Source organism: Phascolarctos cinereus, unplaced genomic scaffold (genome assembly GCF_003287225.1).
Source record: "Phascolarctos cinereus isolate Bilbo 61053 unplaced genomic scaffold, phaCin_HiC Scaffold_5;HRSCAF=322, whole genome shotgun sequence".
Taxonomy (NCBI): Eukaryota; Metazoa; Chordata; class Mammalia; order Diprotodontia; family Phascolarctidae; genus Phascolarctos; species Phascolarctos cinereus.
The window spans coordinates 59,640,397-59,660,695 of NW_027555958.1; the positions used below are offsets into that span (position 1 = coordinate 59,640,397).

At 43.1% G+C, this 20,299-nt stretch overlaps 1 protein-coding gene across 1 annotated transcript; it reads right to left on the reverse strand.

Annotated features, from left to right (window-relative positions):
• Positions 1–222: 222 nt before the first annotated feature.
• On the reverse strand, positions 223–19,828 carry SARS1 (seryl-tRNA synthetase 1). The gene is made up of 11 exons (XM_021000631.2): positions 19,605–19,828; positions 15,175–15,245; positions 7,328–7,408; positions 6,311–6,469; positions 5,124–5,267; positions 3,708–3,863; positions 2,907–3,128; positions 2,048–2,177; positions 1,466–1,620; positions 1,023–1,152; positions 223–605 (listed from the first exon to the last, which is right to left on the reverse strand). Exons 1-11 carry the CDS (start codon positions 19,738–19,740, stop codon positions 448–450), a joined length of 1,542 nt encoding a protein of 513 aa, XP_020856290.1. The 5' UTR covers positions 19,741–19,828; the 3' UTR covers positions 223–447.
• Between the last annotated feature and the right edge of the window lie 471 nt (positions 19,829–20,299).

Below are 20,299 nucleotides of genomic sequence, written 5' to 3' on the forward strand. Positions count from 1 at the left end.
TCCCCCTCCCCCTACTTTAGATCTCCGGGGCCTGGCTAGATATTCCCACGGTTGGTGCTCCAGAGTGGTGGGAGACACCCCCACCCTAGGCCAAAGGGCAGTTATTTTTGTGAAACAGAAAACCCAGTGACAAATGATGCAGAAAGGCAGGCATAGGATGGAATCGCAGTGAGAAGTGTCAGATATAGCACTAGCGTAGAGTGAGGATGACTGAGTAAGCACTGGACCCTCCACAGATTCTTTATTAAACATCTTATCAGTTATCAGAGATAAAATCCTATGTCCAGGCAGAGGCAGGAGCATTGGAAGAACAGACTGGTTCTCTTTTAGCTTCAGAGCCAGAATGGGGTGGGGCAATGGATGGATGCTCAGTTCTGCTGTCCCTGGGCAGGGTCCTGGGGTTCCAGGCTAGCAGAGATGAAAGAATGGGGGATAAGGAGGCTAAGTTCAGGCATCAGTGACCTCCATGTTCTGCAGCCGACCTTCCAGGGCTGCATCTCCTGCTGTCATTTTCTTTTTGCCACCTTCATGCTGTTTCTTTTGTTTCTTGGATGGCTCCTGGTCAATTGGGGCGGGTTTCACAAAGGGGATCAATTCTTGAAGAGCTTAGAAGGGAAAAGAACAAAACCAAGTGGTTTCTAGTGGCTAGGGAGTAAGAGGTGGTGAGCCCACAGAAGAACTGAGTCAATGGAGACCCTCTGAGGGAAGAAGATTCTATAATCTCTCTACCCTCTCCTTTGAACTAGGGTTTTAGCTATATTTGTATTTCCCTCTTGCTTTCTTCATTCCCTCGATAATGTTCTTTGAGAGGCTCAGAGGACAAGGTCTTTGAGATATACATGAAACAACAAAACTCTTGAGTATACTGAGAGGCTGGAAGGAGGAAATGAAGGGAACGGGGTATGGAGGGAAAAAGCAGGGCAGGTGTGTCCTGACCAGCTGGGATCAGCTATAAGGAGGGTAGCAAAAAAGTATGGGTGAATTGAGTAGAGAGAACAGAAGAACAGAGGAAAGAATCTCACCTGGTGGCATGAATTCCTTTAACTTCTCAGGCACAATGATACCCTTCTCTGTCTGGTAGTTTTCTAGAATGGCGCAGATGGTCCGGGTAGTGGCACACATTGTAGCATTGAGCATATGGACAAATTCCGCCTGGGAAGAAGGGTGTCCCTGCAGTGTCATTCAAAGCCCAACTGCCAGCTGTTCTCTCTGAGACCCAATAACTATCTCCAACAAGTTCTGTGCAAGGAAGTAGTTATTTCATCCTTCACTCAAGCCAAGGAGAGCAAAGCTAGTAACACTTCGTACAGAAGGGCCAAAATTAGGCTTAGAATCCAACCCCTATCACTGTGCTGCTTTGACTGAACAGAAAACTTTAGCCTCCCTCAGCAGTTTTAAGGCTGAACTATATTCTTAATTCTCACCCCACAACCTACTTCTTCCTGACTGTCCAAAGGCCTCCTACCTTATCCATCATCTTCTTCTGTCCATAGCGGACACGGAGCCGACGGGCCTGATAGTCTGTGCAATTGGAGCAGGATACTAATTCACGGAAAGCTCCTGAGCCAGGGAACCAGGCCTCCAGGTCTAGCTTCTTACTGGCAGCATGGTTCAAAGAGCCTACAAAGAAAAACCCCGAAAATTCATGACAGAGGAGGAGAAACCAGACTCAGGGATTTTCTATTTCCTTTCATTTCTCTCTCTATGAAGCTGGACTGAAGCCACTTTCCATTTAACTCACTCCCATCAACTACAGCACAGAATTCTCTTCTATCTGGGAGATGTAGGATGGAAAGGAGGCTTCTGAAACTCACCAAATGTCCCTTTTCCCAAGGCAGTCAAATTTATATGCTAACTCCAGAGCAGAGTGAGAAGAGCACTATATTTTAATTTTAGTTTGCAAATGCAATTATAATAATTTAATCAACGTAACCAATTAGTAGGGCTGTTTTGTGTCTCCGTGAAGCAGCCCAAATGGTGAAGATGTTTATAGGGTATAGTGAAAAGAGGAAGAGAAGACAGTGGGCAGTCGCTGCTAGCCTCATACCTGAGACAATATTCACAACGTGGTAAGGAATGCCCAGGGCCTGGTAGAATTCCTCTGCAGTGCTGATCATCTCGTCAAACATCTCCCATGATTTGTTGTCATGTGGTGATGCATAGACAAACTGCTCGATCTAGAGAGAGTGAGCCAAGGAAAAGGTGGCAAAGATGCAGGGTTAGAATGAGTCAACTGAGGGATCTGGGGGATCAGGAGTAGGGACTGGGGAGGGAATTTAATTCTCCTGCTCTTGGCCAGTGCCAGTGGGGCCATCAGGGGTGAAGAAGGCTGGGGCCCACAGAACACAAAAGTCAGAGCTCCTCAGTACTACTGATGGATGGCATTTTGGTAACACTTTAAGGTGCTCAACCTCCTATGAGCCTCTCAACAACCCTGTGAGCTGGGCACTGCAGGTATTATTAGCTCCATTTACAGAGAAGAAAACAGGCTCTGAGAGGCAGTGATTTGTCCATGGCTACACAACGAGTAAATGTCAGAAGCAGGACAAATTTAGGATGCTATTGACAGAAAGTCTAGTGCCCTTTCTCCTGATATAATACGCTATTAATACCAGAACTCTTCTCCTTTGAGTTCTCCAACAAAAGCAATCCCCAAACTAGCAAGGTCAATGGGAAGAATGGACACAGAGCAAGAGCCATTTCCTGAGATTTTTTTCTCTCCCCAGAAAGCTGGGGGACGCGACTAAGGATCCATTAGTCTAAGAAGAAGGAGAGGCGCACTTTTTAGGCAGCAGTGTAAAAAGTGAGACTTGGTCCAATGTGACCTCAAACGACTCACTTATCAGATTAGTTATTTTCTCTAGCCATCCTGCATGGCTTACTTCTTACCCTGACTATCTACTCACCTTCTCAAACTGGTGGACCCGAAAGATGCCTCGGGTGTCACGACCATGGGAGCCCACCTCCTGGCGGAAGCAGGTAGAAAAGCCAGCATACTTGATGGGCAAGTCCTCCGGCCGAAGCCACTCATCACGGTGTAAAGCGGCAATGGGCTGCTCTGAGGTGGCAATCAGGTACTTCTCATCATAGGAATTATCATCAGATTTTTCACTGCCTTTGCCAATCACCTGTGAGGTCCACAGATCAGCTTTTAGAACTGGAAGCGGTACTAGAAGTCATCTTCTAGACCAACCTCCTCATTTTAGAGATGAGGAAAATGAGACTTAGAGTGGTGAAAGGACTGGCCCAAGGTTGCATGGGAGAGCAGGGGGGACTGAACCAAGGCATTCTGACTCCAAATCCAGCAGTCTTTATATTTCACTACACTGAAGAAGCCCCCATCCTTTCCCCCTCTCCTGCTGCTGCTGGCCAAGAGGATGAGAAGGAAAACTGAGGTTAGCTGGAAACGTGATACAAGATGGCTCAGGTGAGACAAGGGAAGGGCCTCTCATTCAAAAGGCGACCCTCTGGGCTGGAGCTCCAGGGATTCTTCCTCCAAAGTACGCTAAACAAAGGAGACTGAGAATGGATAATGAACTGCAATCATTTACCAAGAGCTGTAATCTCTTCTCCTTCTCTTCCTACCCTGCTGGACGACTTTGATGGCCCCTTGAAAGATCTCCTGCCCTTTAGTCTCTCCCTTCTCCTGCAGCCAGGTTTACCTTCCTTATGCACAGAGATCGCCTGCGTAGTCCTCTGATACGCACCTTATACAGCTCCTCATCGAATTGGCTGAGCTGTGCCACCTCCTGCATCACCTCTTTTCTCATGAAGAAAGGGGTGTAGATGGGGGTGTAGCCCCTGCTGGAAAGGGTTCGAAGTGCAAGCTGGATAAGGGCCTGCTCCAAGAATACAAGGACTCCCTGTAGGAACAAAGAATTATTGATTCTCGAAAAGTTAAGCCACATGCCAGAATTAAACCAGAAGCAGTTTGGGTGACAGGACCTAACAAAACCCAGTCATTACTGAAGAGGCAAGAAACTTTCTGAACTGTAAGCAACAAACCCGGGTAGCTGTTCTCTATTGTTATTTGTCCCCACGTGCCAATAAATGAAACCCCTTAGAGGAAAAGCACAAACTTTGAGATCTGGAAGGAACCCTGGGAGTCATCTAGTCTGACCTATACATGAAAGGTATCTCACAACTATAAAACAGCCCAAAGTGGTGGTCAAGTCTCAGCTTAAAGATCCCCCAGGAGAGAATTCACTACCCGGAGGCAGCCGGTTCCACTCCGGGGCAGTTCTAACTGTTAGAAAGTTTTTCCTGACAACAAATCTACATGTGCCTCCTTGTAATTTCCAGTCATTACTTGGGGTTCTGCTCTCTGGGACCAAAAAGAACACTAGGGCACAACCAGGAGCAGTGGGTGGATTAAGATAATGAAATAAAGGTAACCATGCTGTTAAAACAGAATTCAGAGCAAGGTCTCCTCCAGCTTATTCCTTACAACACCGCATTTCCCTTTCACTGGGTTCTTTTAGCAGTAATTCTGGCTGGGAATAGGAACTCTCATTACTAATGATAAATTCTTTGGGGTAATTAAAGAAAGATGTCAGGATTTCCATGGATGCCTTTCAGAAGTGAAAAGAACTAAGTCTAGAATAGTTTCTCCCGGCAGTTTTTTGGGGGACTAGCCAATTGAAGGAAAACTCAAAGCCCCAACCTGCTCCCTATAAATTAACCCAGTTGAGAGTAAGCATCACTCCCAAGGGACATCTGAAGAGCAGACATGAGACAAAGTGGTGACCTTTCCCTAGCTGCTTGGTGGGGAAGCCATGACCTTTAGTTTTCCAGAAGAGGACCCCTTTGGAAGTAGCTCCAGGAGACACTCATGCCTAGAAAGCATTCTCTGGTCCCACTGTTAGAAATAACTGCTTTCCTGGCTAGACAATGAGTAGATGGACTCGACCCTAGACTGGAATGTATTATGCCCTTGTTACCTTCACCATGTCACTGCTGTGACATTGGACCCCACCCCAAATCTCTCACGCCCATCTGAGTGGGCAATATTTGAATATGATAGCAATATCTCATAGAGATGAGACAGCAAAAATGGTTCTCTCTAGAAGGCTGGACTGCTCCATAGATTCGTCCTTCCATGGACACTGGCTCCCAACTCTCACCTTCAGGAAGTAGCCTCGGCTCCCAGCCACTACTGCTCCTTTTTCACCTTCAAAGCCGTCTACCATCACCACCAGGTCCACGTGAGAATACTTCTTTCTCACAGTACAATCACCCCAAATCCTCTCTACTTTGTTGTCAGCATCCTGAGTAAACAGAGTCAAGAGAGAGAACAAGGAGTCCTCATTCTGTAATCACCTTCTATCTGGTGCCTACACTAAAAGGAAACAATTTTGTGAAGAAGGCTCCTAGCTCTCTCACAACTGAGCTTTGTCTAACTCCTACTCTAAGAGCGACCTGCTTTGTAAAGAAAGCCCCTAGCTAACCCACAACTGAGCTTTGTTCACTGTAAACAGAGCAGAGAAGAGACATTGCAGGAAGCTTTATTCAAGCCATAAATGCTAGTTTGGAAAGTCCAAGAGCCTAGAGACATGATGAATGAGATCACGATTTTTCAGGAGACCTGTAGTCCTCTTTCTGCTTTTACCCTTTTAAATGACTCTGCCCCTTCTAGAAAGGCCTCTACCAGGGTAACCTTCTCCTGACAATCAGCACTGCCTGGAGTACTGGTGAGAATGCAATCTTTTTTTCCTGGCTCTCATTGGTCCAGAGGCCATAGTAAGGGCGGACTCAGAGCCCTGACCCCAACTGCCTGTCTCAGCTCTGCAGCCTCTTGCACACCAGGACTCAGAGAGTTTAATGCTCAACAGAGAATGAATGAAAGAGGCACAGATGGGCCTTGCCACGGCTGGGGTGTCATGGAACAAAGACTGAGCTCAGAGCTGCTTTGTGCTCTGGAAGCTCCAGCTCCACAGGAAACTTTTATCATGCAGATTTCCCTTCAACCTGCCTCTTCTCAGTTGGGTGTGGGTGAGGGGGTTTGGTTGATTTAGCAGACCCCTCCCACCAAACCCACGGCTCCCCTGGGCAACAAGCAGTGTGGAAGAGCAGCCCTATTTAGAAGAGATTTCTGTGCCAGCATCTCTTCCTACCTACTGCCTCTGCTACTTCCTAATCAGGCAGGGCTCTGACTGCTTCAATTCCCAACTGGTGGGCAGAAGGAAGACACAAAGAGCCTGCCTGTGACCCAGGGCCTGTTATTCAGAGAGTGCCAGTGTTTCGCAGCTCTTCCCCAATGAACAGAGACAGCAATGTAAGATGCTTTCCTGTTAGGGTGACTGCCCCTTACCTCGTCATTACTGATGGGCACAGAGGGATGGAGGAGGTTCCCAATTTCTCGGAGACTTTCAAATCGCTCTGCTTCCAATTGTATCCTCTCAGCATCACATTTGATGATGGCTTCATCAATGAGGAGTCGGACTTTTTTAATCTGTGTCACTTTCAGGCTCTACACATCAAGAAACCCAGGCCGGTCCAGGTTACTCTAACAGACTCGAGTGACCTACCTCCCCATTATGTGAATTCATCAAAAGACAATGTATCAGTGTGCCATTAAACAATAACAACAACAACAACAACTTGGGCTTGCAAAGTATTGAGGATTATTTCACAAAGGGATTAGACATGAAAAACATCCTTATAACCATGTTCATGTTTTCCCTTGGAATGCCTAAAGCACAGGTGCACTTCTGTCCATCTGAGAAGTTCTGGTGGGAGAGCACATTTTGAGTTACCTCACAAGAATTCTCTCTAAGATCTTCCTGAGTGTTCTAATTAAGTAATACAGTAGGCATTATCTTTTATTGTTCCCTAATTGTTTTGTATCTATTGTTTTCCTAGGAAAGCTTCTCGTGTAGGTGCTGATTCTTCCTTTGTTTCTCCCATAGCATATTGTACAATGCTAGTAGGTAGCCAGTAAATATACTTGTTGATTCAAATTCAAAATACTGGATTGTATTTGGGAAATAAAGAGGGCAAAAATGAAATTACTTAAACCTAAACATTGGTCCAGCACCACCACCCCCCTTCTCAATTTCTACTTTACATTTCCCCTCTCCACATCTGTTTTTCATCTGCCTCCATCACTAAAGTCCAGTGAAGTCTTTGGAATATAGTGGACAGCAAAGGAGTGCTCTATGTTTAGCCTTTTATTTTGCAAACTGTACAAGTTCAAAAGAGTTGAAGGAAGTAAGGACAGTAGAGCTGAATATATATATCTGTAATTTCAGAATAAGGTCACAGGAAAAAAAGGACAGAAAACCCAATCCAGCCATGCTGTGACAGAAAAAGAGAAAGTCTACCATACCGCTAACATGTCTGCAGTCAGGTCATCAAGGTTCAACACACTTTCCGGTAAGGATTCATTATCCCCCACAGGCTCTTTTTTCTGCAGAGAGAAAGAAATCCAACACTATAAACACAGAGGACTACTCTAACATAGTTCTATAAATGTACACCTGATTTTATGTAAAATAATTTTGAAGTTAAAAAAATTCTAATAACTTCAATTATTTTTTCAGTGTTCTTGGAATGTGGAAAAACATGGAGAAGTAGCTTATAAGAAATCATCAAACCTCAAGTAGGTTACAGACAGAGGGAAAGGTCCCAGAGTGACAAAAATATCGATAGCAGCCCTTTTTGTGGTAGCAAAGAGATGGCAGGGAAGTGCCTGCCAACTGGGGAAGAGTTGAACAAATGGTGGCATTTAAATATAAGGGAATATTAATGTGCTATAAGAAATGACAAATATGAAGAATTCTGAGAATCTTGGGAACTCTTGGATGAAAAGATGCAGAGTGAAGTGAGTACAGCCAGGCGAACAATTTACATGATCATCACAATAAGGTCAGAGAAGAGAACACTGAAGGAGAACAGAACTCAAATGAATGCCGTGACCAAGTGTGACTTCAGAGTACTAACAGAGACATGAGGAATGAGACTATCTGTGCAACATGACGCACACACTTTCCAACGTGCCCAGCGTGTTGATTTGTTTTGCTTCACTGCAGTCTGTTAGAAGAAGGGTTCTTCATCGTACACAGTGACAGCAACATTGTGCAATGATCAACTTGGATCGACTTAGCTCTTCCCAGCAGTACAATGATCTAAAATAATTCCAAAAGACTCATGATGGAAAATGTTATCCACATCCAGAGAAAGAACTATGGAGTCTGAATGCACATCAAAGCACCTTCTCTCTCTTTTTCCTTTCTTGTGGTTTTTCCCTTTTGTTCGGATTCTTCTTTCACAACATGACTAATGTGGAAATATGTTTAATATGATTGTACATGTATAGCCTATATCAGATTGCTTGCTGTCTTGGGGGGGGAGAGAAAAGGAGGGAGTAAAAAATTTGGAACTCAAAATCTTACAGAAGTAAATATTGAAAAGTATCTTTACATGAAATTGTTAGAAAAAATAAAATGAGGGGCAGCTAGGTGGAGCAATGGATAAAGCACTAGCCCTAGAGTCAGGAGGGTCTGAGTTCAAATCCAGCCTTAAACACTTGACACTTACTAGCTGTGTGACCCTTGGCAAGTCACTGAACCCCAACTGCCTCACTGGAAAATAAAAAAAGGGAAAAAATAAAATGTTATTAAGTAGAGAAAAAAAGAAGAGAGGTTCTTTTGGGAGTGAGGATGGCAGTCATTAGGAAGTGACACTGATGTTTACAAAAAACAATAAAACATTTTTTTAAAAAGACCACATAAAGGATATGCATACTTCAGAAAAGGAAGCAGCCCAGATACTTGAGAGTAAGGGCATGGTCACCATTAAACATTCAAATAACCAGAAGAAGTTTGTATTATGTATATTGTTTTGGTTTAGTGTATTGGTTTGATTCTCTAAGGAGGATTAAGGGAAAGATATGGAATACAAATACAGAAAAAGAATAGCACAGGATAAGATATGGATGGGGTATAAAAAAGACATAACTCATTTAAAAAACAAACAAAACTGGGAGAATTTGGCTTTGTCCAAATTTAAACAACCCATCAGTAAACAGCAGGATTGGGAAATCAGGCTCTTTGCTATAATCTTATAATTCATTATGCCCAAAGTTGCCAATCAATTGCAAATGTTTTGGGTCTTAAAGAGTTTTCTTATCTCAACTCCACTCATCACCAAAAAAACAACAACTCTTGCCCAAGTACCTTTCAAGTGAATACTCCTTGCCTAAGTAAGGCTATTAAAAAACAAAACAAAACAAAACAAAAAAACAACCCACAAACCCCACCCCACATCATTTTTTCAATTTTTTTGAAATTAATTTATTTTGGTTTATCAACCATCACTTCCACAAGCTTTGAGTTTTAAATTTTTCTCCCCCCTCCCTCCTCAAGAAGGTGTGCAATCTGATATAGGCTATACATATACATTCCTATTAAACATATTTTCAAATTAATAAGGTTGTAAGTAAGAATTAGAACCAATAGGAGGAACCACCAAACTCCATAGTTCTTTCTTTGGATGCAGACAGCATTTTCCATTATGAGGCCTCTGGAGATGTCTTAGATCCTTGTATTGCTGGGAAGGGTTAAGTTTATCAATATTAGTCATCGCACAGAGTGGCTGTTATTGTGTACAACATTCTCTTGGTTCTGCTCACTTCACTCAGCATCAGATCATACAAGTCTTTCCAGGTTTTTCTGAAGTCTGCCTGTTCATCATTTCTTATAGTACAATAGCATTCCATTACATTCATATACCACAACTTATTCAGCCATTCCCCAATTTGTAAGCATCCTCTCAATTTCCAATTCTTTGCCACCACAAAAAGAGCTGCTATAAATATTTTTGCACACATGAGTCCTTTTCCCATTTGTATGATCTCTTTGGGATATAGACCTATAAGTGCTATTACTGGGTCAAAGGGTATGCACATTGGGCATAGTTCCAAATTGCTCGCCAAAATGGTTGAATCATTTCACAACTCCACCAACAATGCATTAATGTTCCAATTTTCCCACATCTCCAGCGTTTACTGGAAGACAAATAGCATGGGGGAACCTAGGAATTATTTTTGGCCTGCACCTGTGATTTCATACATCTGAGGAACTCTCACTTTGGAAATGCTCTCTAGTGATGCTGACTGGCAATTTATTTGCAGCTTACAGTCATGGAGAATTGCCCGGAGCCCTGATAGGCTAAATGACTTGCCTATGGCTCCACAACTAGTGTCGGATGAAGAACTTACTGCTAGGTCTTGCCCACTTCCACAGCGCCCCGCCCCCCCTTTATTACATTATACTGCCTCTGATAAAGGAGATAGGAAAAGAAACTCAACAAACTGAGAAATTCATTTGGTGAAAACTGGGAGTTACAAGTTCCTCTCCAACAAGGGCTAAGAAGTTTGGAAGGCCAAGGAAGCCAAAGAAGATAACACCTTTGGGGAAAGTTAAGTCATAGTTGACACTGAACACTGTAGAGCAAGTTTAGAACACAAAGCTCTGGTGACACGGGATGTGTCAAGATAACTGGCCAAATCACTCTCTTTAGGCCCAGCAGAGCGCTATGGTGACTTGAACAGAGCACTGGATTGGAATCTGGGTTCTGCTGTGGACTACTTAGAGAACCTTGGGCAAGTGACCTCCCTTCTGAGAGCCTGAATTTTCATCTCTAAAATGGGTGAAATGGACTCAATGATCTCCAGAGGCTTTTGGTTCTAAGTTCTATTGCCCCCTACATATGACTTGCTCTTATAAACAGAAATAACTGGTAGAAAGCAGACACTATTCTTTCACTACCCCTTTCATCATATTCTACATATAAAAATTGGGTGAGATGTTCAGTTCCTTAAAAGGAAAGGATGGTCATCCAATATGACCTCGATAAAAGGGCAGAACAAATTCTGAACGAGCCTTCAAGGGAGCAAGGAGAGTATCCAGTAGAATGTAAATTCCTTGGAGGCAGAGGTTGTCCCACTTTTGTCTCTGTGTCTCCAGTGACACAGACAGAAGGAAGGAAGGAGGAAACATTTATGTAGTGCTTATGTACCTGGCTAAGTGCTTTTTACCAATATCATCTCACTTGATCCTCACATTCCTGTGAGGTAGACGCTGTTACAATCTCGAATTTACAGTTGAGTAAACTGCAGCAGACAGAGGTTAAGTGACTTGTTCAGGGTCACACAACTGGTAAGTGTCTGATGCTGGATTTGAACTCAGGTCTCCCTGATTCCAGATCTAGTGCTCTATCCATTGTGCCCACATAGCCACCTCTATAAGGGACTTAATGTTTGCTGAGTTGAATGTATCTAGGGAAGAAAACCAAACCGCCTAAATATCAACTCACAAATGGATGTTGCCTATAGAGGAAACTCAATGATAGGAAGGACATCCAGTAGGGCACTTTTGGTGCCCCGTCACTGAAGAATTTTTTGAATAGGAGCCAGCTTACAAAGGAGTCTAGAAAACTGTCCTGCCGTACTATGGAACTGGCAATCAAGTCAAGCGTAAGACTGTTTTATCAAAATGGGAACACACACTTTCATTTCCTTGCAATGGAGAATGACTGGCAATGTTTGTGTATATCCAGAGAGGGCATGAGGGGAGAGGAGGAGGGGGACTGGGAGGGAAGAAGAAGGGAAATAATACAGTTCTGGGACCCTAGCCAGGATGCAAACAATATGCAAATAGTTCCACGGCAACACAGTCAAGATTCCCAGAGAAAGCAATTTCCATGACTATAGATATCTAAGGGTCATGTCAGGCCACTAGCCAAATGTGCAACATAGTCTTACTAAAAAGTAATACTGACTGCTACCAGTAGAAGAGTAATGCATTGAAACTTTAAAACAAAACTTTCCAGCAGAGTCCTCACTGGTCATTGTACTGCATCTTGTTTAGATCTACGTCTGTCTATGGGACCTAAACTCATTACCTTTCCCCTTAAGCCCTCCTGCTTTCCTACCTTTTCTATTATGACAAAGGCCCTCAGGCTCACAACCTAGGCCTTCCTGGACTCCTCACTATCTCTCACTCTCCATACCCCCATCCAAGCTTTTGCCAAGGCCTGTCAATTTCACCTTTGCAGTATCTCACATACCCCCTTCTAATACTGTGACACTGCCCCCACTTTGGTGTGTTGCCCTGGTCAGGTGCAAACCCTGATCACCTCACCCCTGGAGTACTGTAATAGTTAGCTGGTGGGTCTACCTTCCTCATGCCTCTCCTCTAGCCAATCCACCCTCCATTTAGCCACCAAAGTGATTTTCCTAAAGTGCAAATCTGACCACGTCACCTCCTTTTTCAATAAACTCTAGTGGCTCCCAATCACCACCTCCAGGATCAAATGCAAAATGCTATTTGGCATTCAAAGCTCTTCATCACCTAGTTCTCTCATACCTTCCCAGGCTTTTTTGTTTTTGGCTAGGCAATAGGGTTAAGTGACTTGCCCAGGGTCACACAGCTAGTGTTACGTGTCTGAGGCCGAATTTGAACTCAGGTCCTCCTAAATCCAGGGCTGGTGCTCTATCCACTGTGCCATCTAGCTGCCCCTCTTCCCAGGCTTCTTACACCTTATTCCCAACATATACTCTTCAATCTAATGACACCGCATTCCTGGCTGTTCCATAAACAAGATACTCCATTTCTCAGCTCCAGGAATTTTCTCTGGTTGCCCTTCTCCCCCCCCCCCCCCGCCCAATGTGCTTAGATCATTCAAAAATCTCTATATCTCTGCCTCTTGACTTCCTTCAAATCCCAAACTAAAATCTCAACCTTTACCTGAAGCCTTTTCCAACCTGTCTTACTTCTAGTGCCTTCCCTCTGTTATTTCCTATTTATTCTGTATATAATTGGTTTGCGCATATTTGTTTGCATTTTGTCTCCCCCATGACTTTATTAAGAGAAGGGACTATCTTTTGCTTCATTTTCTATCTGTAGCACTTAGCACAATGTCTGGAACACAGTAGGCAATTAATAAATGTTTAATGACTGAACTGAAAGCCAATCACAATGAAGAGGACATAGAGATTTTTGAATGATCTAAAAGCATAGAAAAATGATTAAAAGAATTTTAAAATGGATGTAAAATTCATAAAATCAACAAATGAACAAGAGGCCATCAAGTTCAACTCTCTGAAAAATGAAGAAATTGAGGAGTTCAATAAGTTGCCCAGGTCACAAACAAGACAAGCAGTATTAGAATTACTTTACCTAAAAAGAGGCTGAACTACAGTTTTTTTCAAGTATATGAAAGATTCTTAGAAGAGGGATCCTTTTGCCGATGGAAGAACAAAGGGAAATAGAAAAGCGAAACAGACTGTGGGATGTGATAGAATACTACTGCCCCTAAGGAACTACAAGTATGAGAAAACCAGGAACTTTGGGAAGCTTTTCCAGATGCAGGTTGGTAGGAAGACAATGCAACAGTGATTACAATAATGAAAATGGAAAGAACAAAACTGAGCACTTTTTACGTGTTCTTATTTTTGTTGGTTTTTTCGTTTTTGTATCACATTTGTCTTTGAATATATCAATCCTCCTTTCCTATCCAGCAGGTCATGCCTTATAACAAAGATTAAAAGAGGAAAAAAAAAACTCCAGCAAAACGAATCACCACCACCTGTGGCTGACAATATATGGCATGCTCCACACCCATAGTTTTCCACATCTGAAACAAAGGGAAGGAAGCCCATTTTCTCAACTCTTCTTGGGTTAAGCTTGGTCACTATAATTATGCAGCATTCAGTTCCATTTTCTTGTTCTTTACATTGTTAAAGCCATTGTACATGGTGTTCTCTTGGGATAATGGAACATAAACGCAAAGAACAATAACAACAAAACAATAAAAAATTAATGCTGTCAAATCACAATGACTAAACTAGGCCTCCTCCCCACTCAGAGATGAGAAGGTACCTCCCTACCATCTTTGCAGTGGTGAAGTATTACGGGTGCAGAATATTATATAGAACATCAGACTTTTTCCATGGGGTGATTAGTTTTGCTGTATTTTTAAAAAACATTTTTTGTAATAAGCAATGGCTAGGACAGATCATTAGGAAATGTAGATAATGTAAAAACAAAGAGTTTCAATACAAAATTTATGGACAAAAATAATTCTCTCAATCATAGCTACAAAGGTTAGCATCTAATCTCTTTTTTTTATGGCATGATGTTTTATATTCAGGTAATGCATCTCTTTTGAGAATGTGGTAAAAAGATGCTGGTCTAAACCTAATTTCTGCCAAATCGCCTCCCAGATTTTCTAGCAGTTCTTATCAAATAGAATGTTCTTCCCCAAGTAGTATGTGTTGTTGGGTTTATCAAATGTTGTGTTACTGAGTTCAGTAATTTATGACTCACTTTTTCAGTCCAGTTCACTCATCTACTCTTCTATTTTTTAACCAATGCAAAATAGTTTTAATGATTATTGCTTTATAATAAACAAAGTAATTGTAATAACCAACCTTGGGACAAGAAACAAGGAAGCATGTCTTCCCATCTGGTAGAGATGCTAGTGACTGTGGGTATGGAATGTTACACACTCTATCAATGTATTCATTGGCCTTGCTTAATTGCTTTTCTTTGTTACAAGGGAGGGTTCATTTGAGGGAAGGCATTATCTGGAAATGGCTGGTGTAAAACCAAAGAAAGAATAAGAGGAAATGAACCTAAAATGCACCAGAAGGGACCTTTTCTCTATCAATAAACATTTAATAAAGGTTGTTGTATGCCAGGTACTGTGACTGTTATGTGTGGAAAAAGTTAGAGAGGAATCTACATCCCAGCATAACCTTTAAGAACAAGACAAAGATATAGCTAATGATTTGGGTATAGTTCTGGCAAGATTATACTTGAGAAAGTAAAGAGAATAAAAGGAAGATCTCCAAAATATCTAGAGGATCCTCTATGATGAAAAGCATGGAGGGTTTGCCATCTATGTTAGTGAAAGGAATATCTTTTATTGACTAAATCACAGATTCTCCAAGCACCTGTCTAGTGATTGCTCCTAGCTGTAAATCTGTATAATTTCTATACATGTGAGAAGTGAGAAACTCAACATCCCATAGACTTAGTCATAAATGTGAAATGAGGCAGACACCTGACATATTGGTCTCGTGGCATTAATGAGATGGTCTATCGGACTAAATCCAGTACCTGTGCCAACCATCTCCTTCCTGCCTTTATCATTTCATAGCTTCCTTACCTTCATTTTCTCTCCAATCGTCTTGCTGCATAAGTTCTTCAGCTTGTTTAAGTTGTCTGCCCGAAATCTGCCTAGGAACGAAGGATTCAGGATTAAATCAAGCTGAAGGGATGAGCAGACTTCATAAAGGAAATTCCCTTCTCAGTCACAATTCTGATCTTGAAAACCTTTTGTTTTAGTCCAAAGCAGAAAAAAAAAATGATTAAAGATGAACTGTGTATCTGAAAAAATGTCATCTATGAGAAAAGTCATACTTTCCGGGGGAGAATGGAATTTCTGTTTCTGGCAGCAAACCAGAAGGCCCATGTTCCAAATATGTTTGGCTATAATGAGAAATCAGGGGATTTGGGAGTGGGGTCAAAACCACAGGGATTAAGGGGAGCTAGCTGGCACAGTGGATAGAGTACCAGCCCAAGAGTTAAGAGGACCTGAGCTCAAATCCGGCTTCAGACACTTACTAGCTATGTGACTCTGAGTTAAGTCATTTAACCTCACTGTCTCAAAAAAAGTAAAAAGTGGAAAAAAACACACCACAGGGACTGAGAGGCAGTATGGTATAATGGGTAGAAAACTTGGATTCAAATCCTGCTCAGACACATACTGACTAACTGGGCAAAGTGGCTTAATCCCACAGTGCTCCAAACTCTCTAAGGCTGTTGCAGAGGGGGTACTAATTTGCATTGGGAGAAGGGGTTTCCTCATAAGGAGTTCCCTAGAACAGTGAAGTCAAATTCCACATCCCTCTCCCAAAATAAGTAAAACACTGTAGGGATCTCTCTTTGATGTCTCTTCCTTACTTTTCATCCCACCAGTTTACCAAGTCCTGTGCTAACCTCCTTAGAGCTCTCATAATCCATGCCTTTCTTCTACTGCCACATCCCAGGGCAAGTCCTCATTACCAACATGTAGATCACTTCAACAGTCTCTCCTCTAAACCATCCTTCATACTCTCAATTTATCTTCCTTTCTAAAGATTACACTGTTGTGAGGAAACCATGTTGTAAACAGTAGCAGGCTAGGATATAAATGTGAGTTGCTACTATCATCACAGGATGCAGGGCTGCAGAGTACCTTGGGAATCATCTAAGCTGCAGGTTCCCCACCCCTGATCTAGGCCAACCCCTTCCTGGTCAGAGTCCAACCTATGGCAATTACCAGCTGCTTGACCCTGAGCCAATCTTTATGTGTTTCAGCTTCCTCATGTGTAAAAGGGGAATAATACTTAACACTGACCCGTTTCACAGGAATGTTTGTAAATCTTAAATATGTAAACTATTACAAGTATATGATATGCTCTTTAAATTGGTATTGCTTATTGTTGTCTCAAAAAACAGAAGACCAATTTTCTGTTGTTCAGTTGTTCCAGTTGTATCCGACTCTTCGTGACCCCATTTGGGGTTTTCTTGGCAAAGACACTGCAGTCATTTGCCATTTCCTTCTCCAACTCATTGTACAGATGAAGAAACTGAGACAAACAAGGTTAAAGTGCCTTGCCTAAGGTCACACTGCTAGTAAGCGTCTGAGGCTGGATTTGAAGTGTGCCACCTAGCTGTTCCAGAAGATCAAGAGGTGTATTAAAAAGAATTGCTTTTACAGATGTGAGTTGAATAGGAAGGGATGGTATCTAAAAAACAAAGTTAAAGGGTGAGAGAGGAATATACTGGGAGAAAGAGAAAGCGAAAGGTAGAATGGGGTAAATTATCTCACATAAAAGAGTAAAGAAAAAGCTTTTACAATGGAGGGGAAGCGGGGGTGGGTGGGAGAGGGGGAGTGAGTGAACCTTACTCTCATCAGAACTGGCTCAAAGAGATAATAACATTCTATACCCAACTGGGTATAGAAATTTATTTTACCCCACAGGAAAGTAGGGGGGAAGGGAATAAGAGAAAGGGGGAGTGACAGAAGGGAGGGCAGATTGGGGGGGCAGTTAGAAGAAAAACACTTTTGAGGAGGAACAGGGTAAAAGGAGAGAATATAATAAACGGGGGAATAGGCTCTGATAAAGGCTATGTTTTCTTTCACAACATGACTATTATAGAACATATGTATAACCTATATTGAACTGCTTGCCTTCTCAATGGGGATTGGAGGTGGGGAGGGAGGAAGGGATAGAATGTGGAACTCAAAGTTTTAAAAATGAATGTTAAAAATTGTTTTTACATGTAACTGGAGAAAATAAAATACTAAATAAAAAAATTTTTAAAAAAAGAACTGCTTTTAAAATTGTCTCTCATCCAAGGGGTTCAAAGCACTCTGAGATGCGCTGGCCTCATTTCTTCTTACAACATGCATAATCTGTATAATAACAAACTGCATTTTAAGGTTTGCAAAGCACTTTATGCCAGTGGTGTTAAATTCAAATAGAAGCAGATCCGTTTGGGCTGCACACTAACTTAGAAAATCACCAATTAACATCATCTATACTGTATTATATTTTAATGTATTTTTTTTAGACATTTCCCAATTGTATTTTAATCTGGTTTGGGCTGTGCTGAGTTTTACCGGCTCTACATCATCTATTTGAAATTTGCAACAACTCTGTAAGTATAATCTCCATTTTACAGATGAAGAAAATAAGGCCCAGAGAAGTGGCCTGTTCACATTCACACAACTAGTAAGTATACAAGTATTCTAAAGCACTACATCTCTCTTCATCTCTCTCTTTTTTTGGCAGGGGAGGTGAGGGGGAGAGAAGCAGGTGAGTAGGGGGTCGGGTGTCACAATCTGTGACTTCATTGATATGGGGAACTTCATGGCAGAGAGCTGGCCTCAGAGTCAAGAAGACCTGGGTTAAAAACAGGTCATGTAAAACTTAGTCATTTACAGGTAGCTCTGTAAGGCCAGAAGTTGCACAACAGCTGCTGATTTTCCCTGGTAGAGGGAGATTCCTCACTGAGTTCCCTAGGCCTAAGGTTTTACCAAAAAATATGTAACTTCTAATTCTAATATGTGCTGTATGCCTAAATGAGATCTCTCTGTAAGAAAACTGATAAATTAACATACACTAAAAAACAATACTTTTGCGTTACAATTTCATTTTATATGTCAGATTTGGGGGAAAATACATCCTCTATTAAGAAGCACCTGTCTGTTCACTAGAGAATGTTGAGTTTTTTCTTTGTTTTTTAACTCTCCATTTTGCATATGGGGAAACTAAAGCAGTGGCCAGGGTCAAAGGTGAGGGCTATTTCAAGAACTTGGTTCTAGTGACTTTTGGTCAGGCCCAGCTTTTATTTTCTCTAAGCATAACGTAGGTGTGTCCTGTCTCTTTTTATAAGTAAAGAGTAGCAAACAGAGAAGGAAGAAAGACTCTAATGTAACACAGAACTTCAGGAAAGTATACAGGACATCACTGTCTGGCAAGTTGTGATATATGCCCCTTTAAAGTACCATTACTGAACAGAATCAGCATAAAACAAGCTATAAAGAAACTCTTGGTAGCACTGTCTTCACCATCCCAAGAAAACAAATTTCTCAAAACCTTTAAAGGGAGGAACCCTGGTTTCAGGGCATGTGCAGCATCATCTTAATGAACCTAGCTCCCAGCTGGTTGCCGATGCATTGCATCAGATGAAATGAATCACAAGAACTGCAGCAGCATCCTGCCAAATAGTGATCCACGTTGACAGCAGAGGATGGATGCCCTACCTTGCCCCGGTGCTCCTTAGACATCAGCAACTCGGCAGGGATTTGACTTCTACACCCATTTTTGCCAATAATCATTTCCAACAAGCTTCTACCCTCTTCTATATCAACAAAGGGCCTCAGAAGTATATCTAAGATTGACCATTCTTAACTCTCCCACGATCCCATCTGATGCAGAAAGAACTTTGCGCCCCTAAAATGGCAAGGTCCTGGGTCACCGCGGTATTCCAGGCCTACCCCTATTCCTTCCTTGCTATAGGAAAGGTGGCTGATCCAGAGCCGATGAGGCATTCCCAGCCACACCGGCGGTGGAAGCCTCGGACTCCAAGGTTACCTTGCATCAGCTTTATAGGCTTTTGGTAAAAACTTAAGAGCCGTGCACGTGGTGGAGCTTTGGTCTTTTATCTCCTCGAGCAGCAGGGAAGAGGGGGCTTCTAATCTAAGACAGCCTTGGGGCTCAGAGGAGGGAAGGGCCCTGGGGTTCCCCCTCCCCCTGGCTCCTTATTTGGCAGGAAGGCTGACAGCTTGCTCTCCAAGCGCATGCGCCACGCGACTCCCCGCGACCCCCGCCGGCGAGCTGTGGGCGGGGCCCCGAGGGGTCCTGGGCCGGGTACACGTGGGCTGGGGAGCTGGCTAAGGAGGCGAGGATGGAGAATCCCTTCCCAACTTGGCCCGGGTAGGGCCGGGGGAAGGACAGGCAGCGGGGAGGCCGGGGTCAGGGAGTCTGAGGAAGGGGTAGGGGAACGGACGGAGGGTCTGGGTCTCCCGCGTGGCCCTTCACCTACATCGTCGCCACTCGCGGTCCGCCCGCACCAGTTGGTCCACCAGCTCCGGGTCCTTGAAGCGCTTCTTTTGGGCTTCCCGGATCAGCTCCGGATCTCCTCCTTTATCAACGCGAAACAGATCAAGGTCCAGCACCATCTTCCCTTCTCTTCCGGCTTTGCTCTGAGGGTATAGAAGTCACCTCTCTAGGCTTCCTCCGCCCTGCCAGCTAGCGGCACACTGCGGCTGCGCGTTGTGGGCGGTGCATTGCGCAGGCGCGGCCGGAGAAAGAGGCGACCTGGAAGGTCGGAATCCCAGAGCGCCCCCTCTGGTCGGCGGCTCTGTCTCTCTCTCTTTCTGTCTGTTTCTGTCCTCTCTCTCCCTGTCTCTCTTTCTGCGTTGTTTCATATAAAGGGAAGATTTATTCTTGGTCAATATTCTTGATCAATTTATTCAGTAATATTATGATCAAGGGATGCTCCCCTACCCTTGCTTATTCTGGCATAGGGAATTCAGCAATGCTGAAGAGAGAGACAGAGACAGAAAGAGAGAGAGATGGATGGATGGATGGATGATGTAGATAGATACCTGTAGATGTAGCTAGGCAGCTAGGATAGAGCATCTGGCCTAGGGTCAGGAAGACATTTTCATGAGTTCAAATCTGGCCTCAGATACTTCCTGGCAAGTCACTTCACTCTGCCTCAGTTCTTCATCTGTA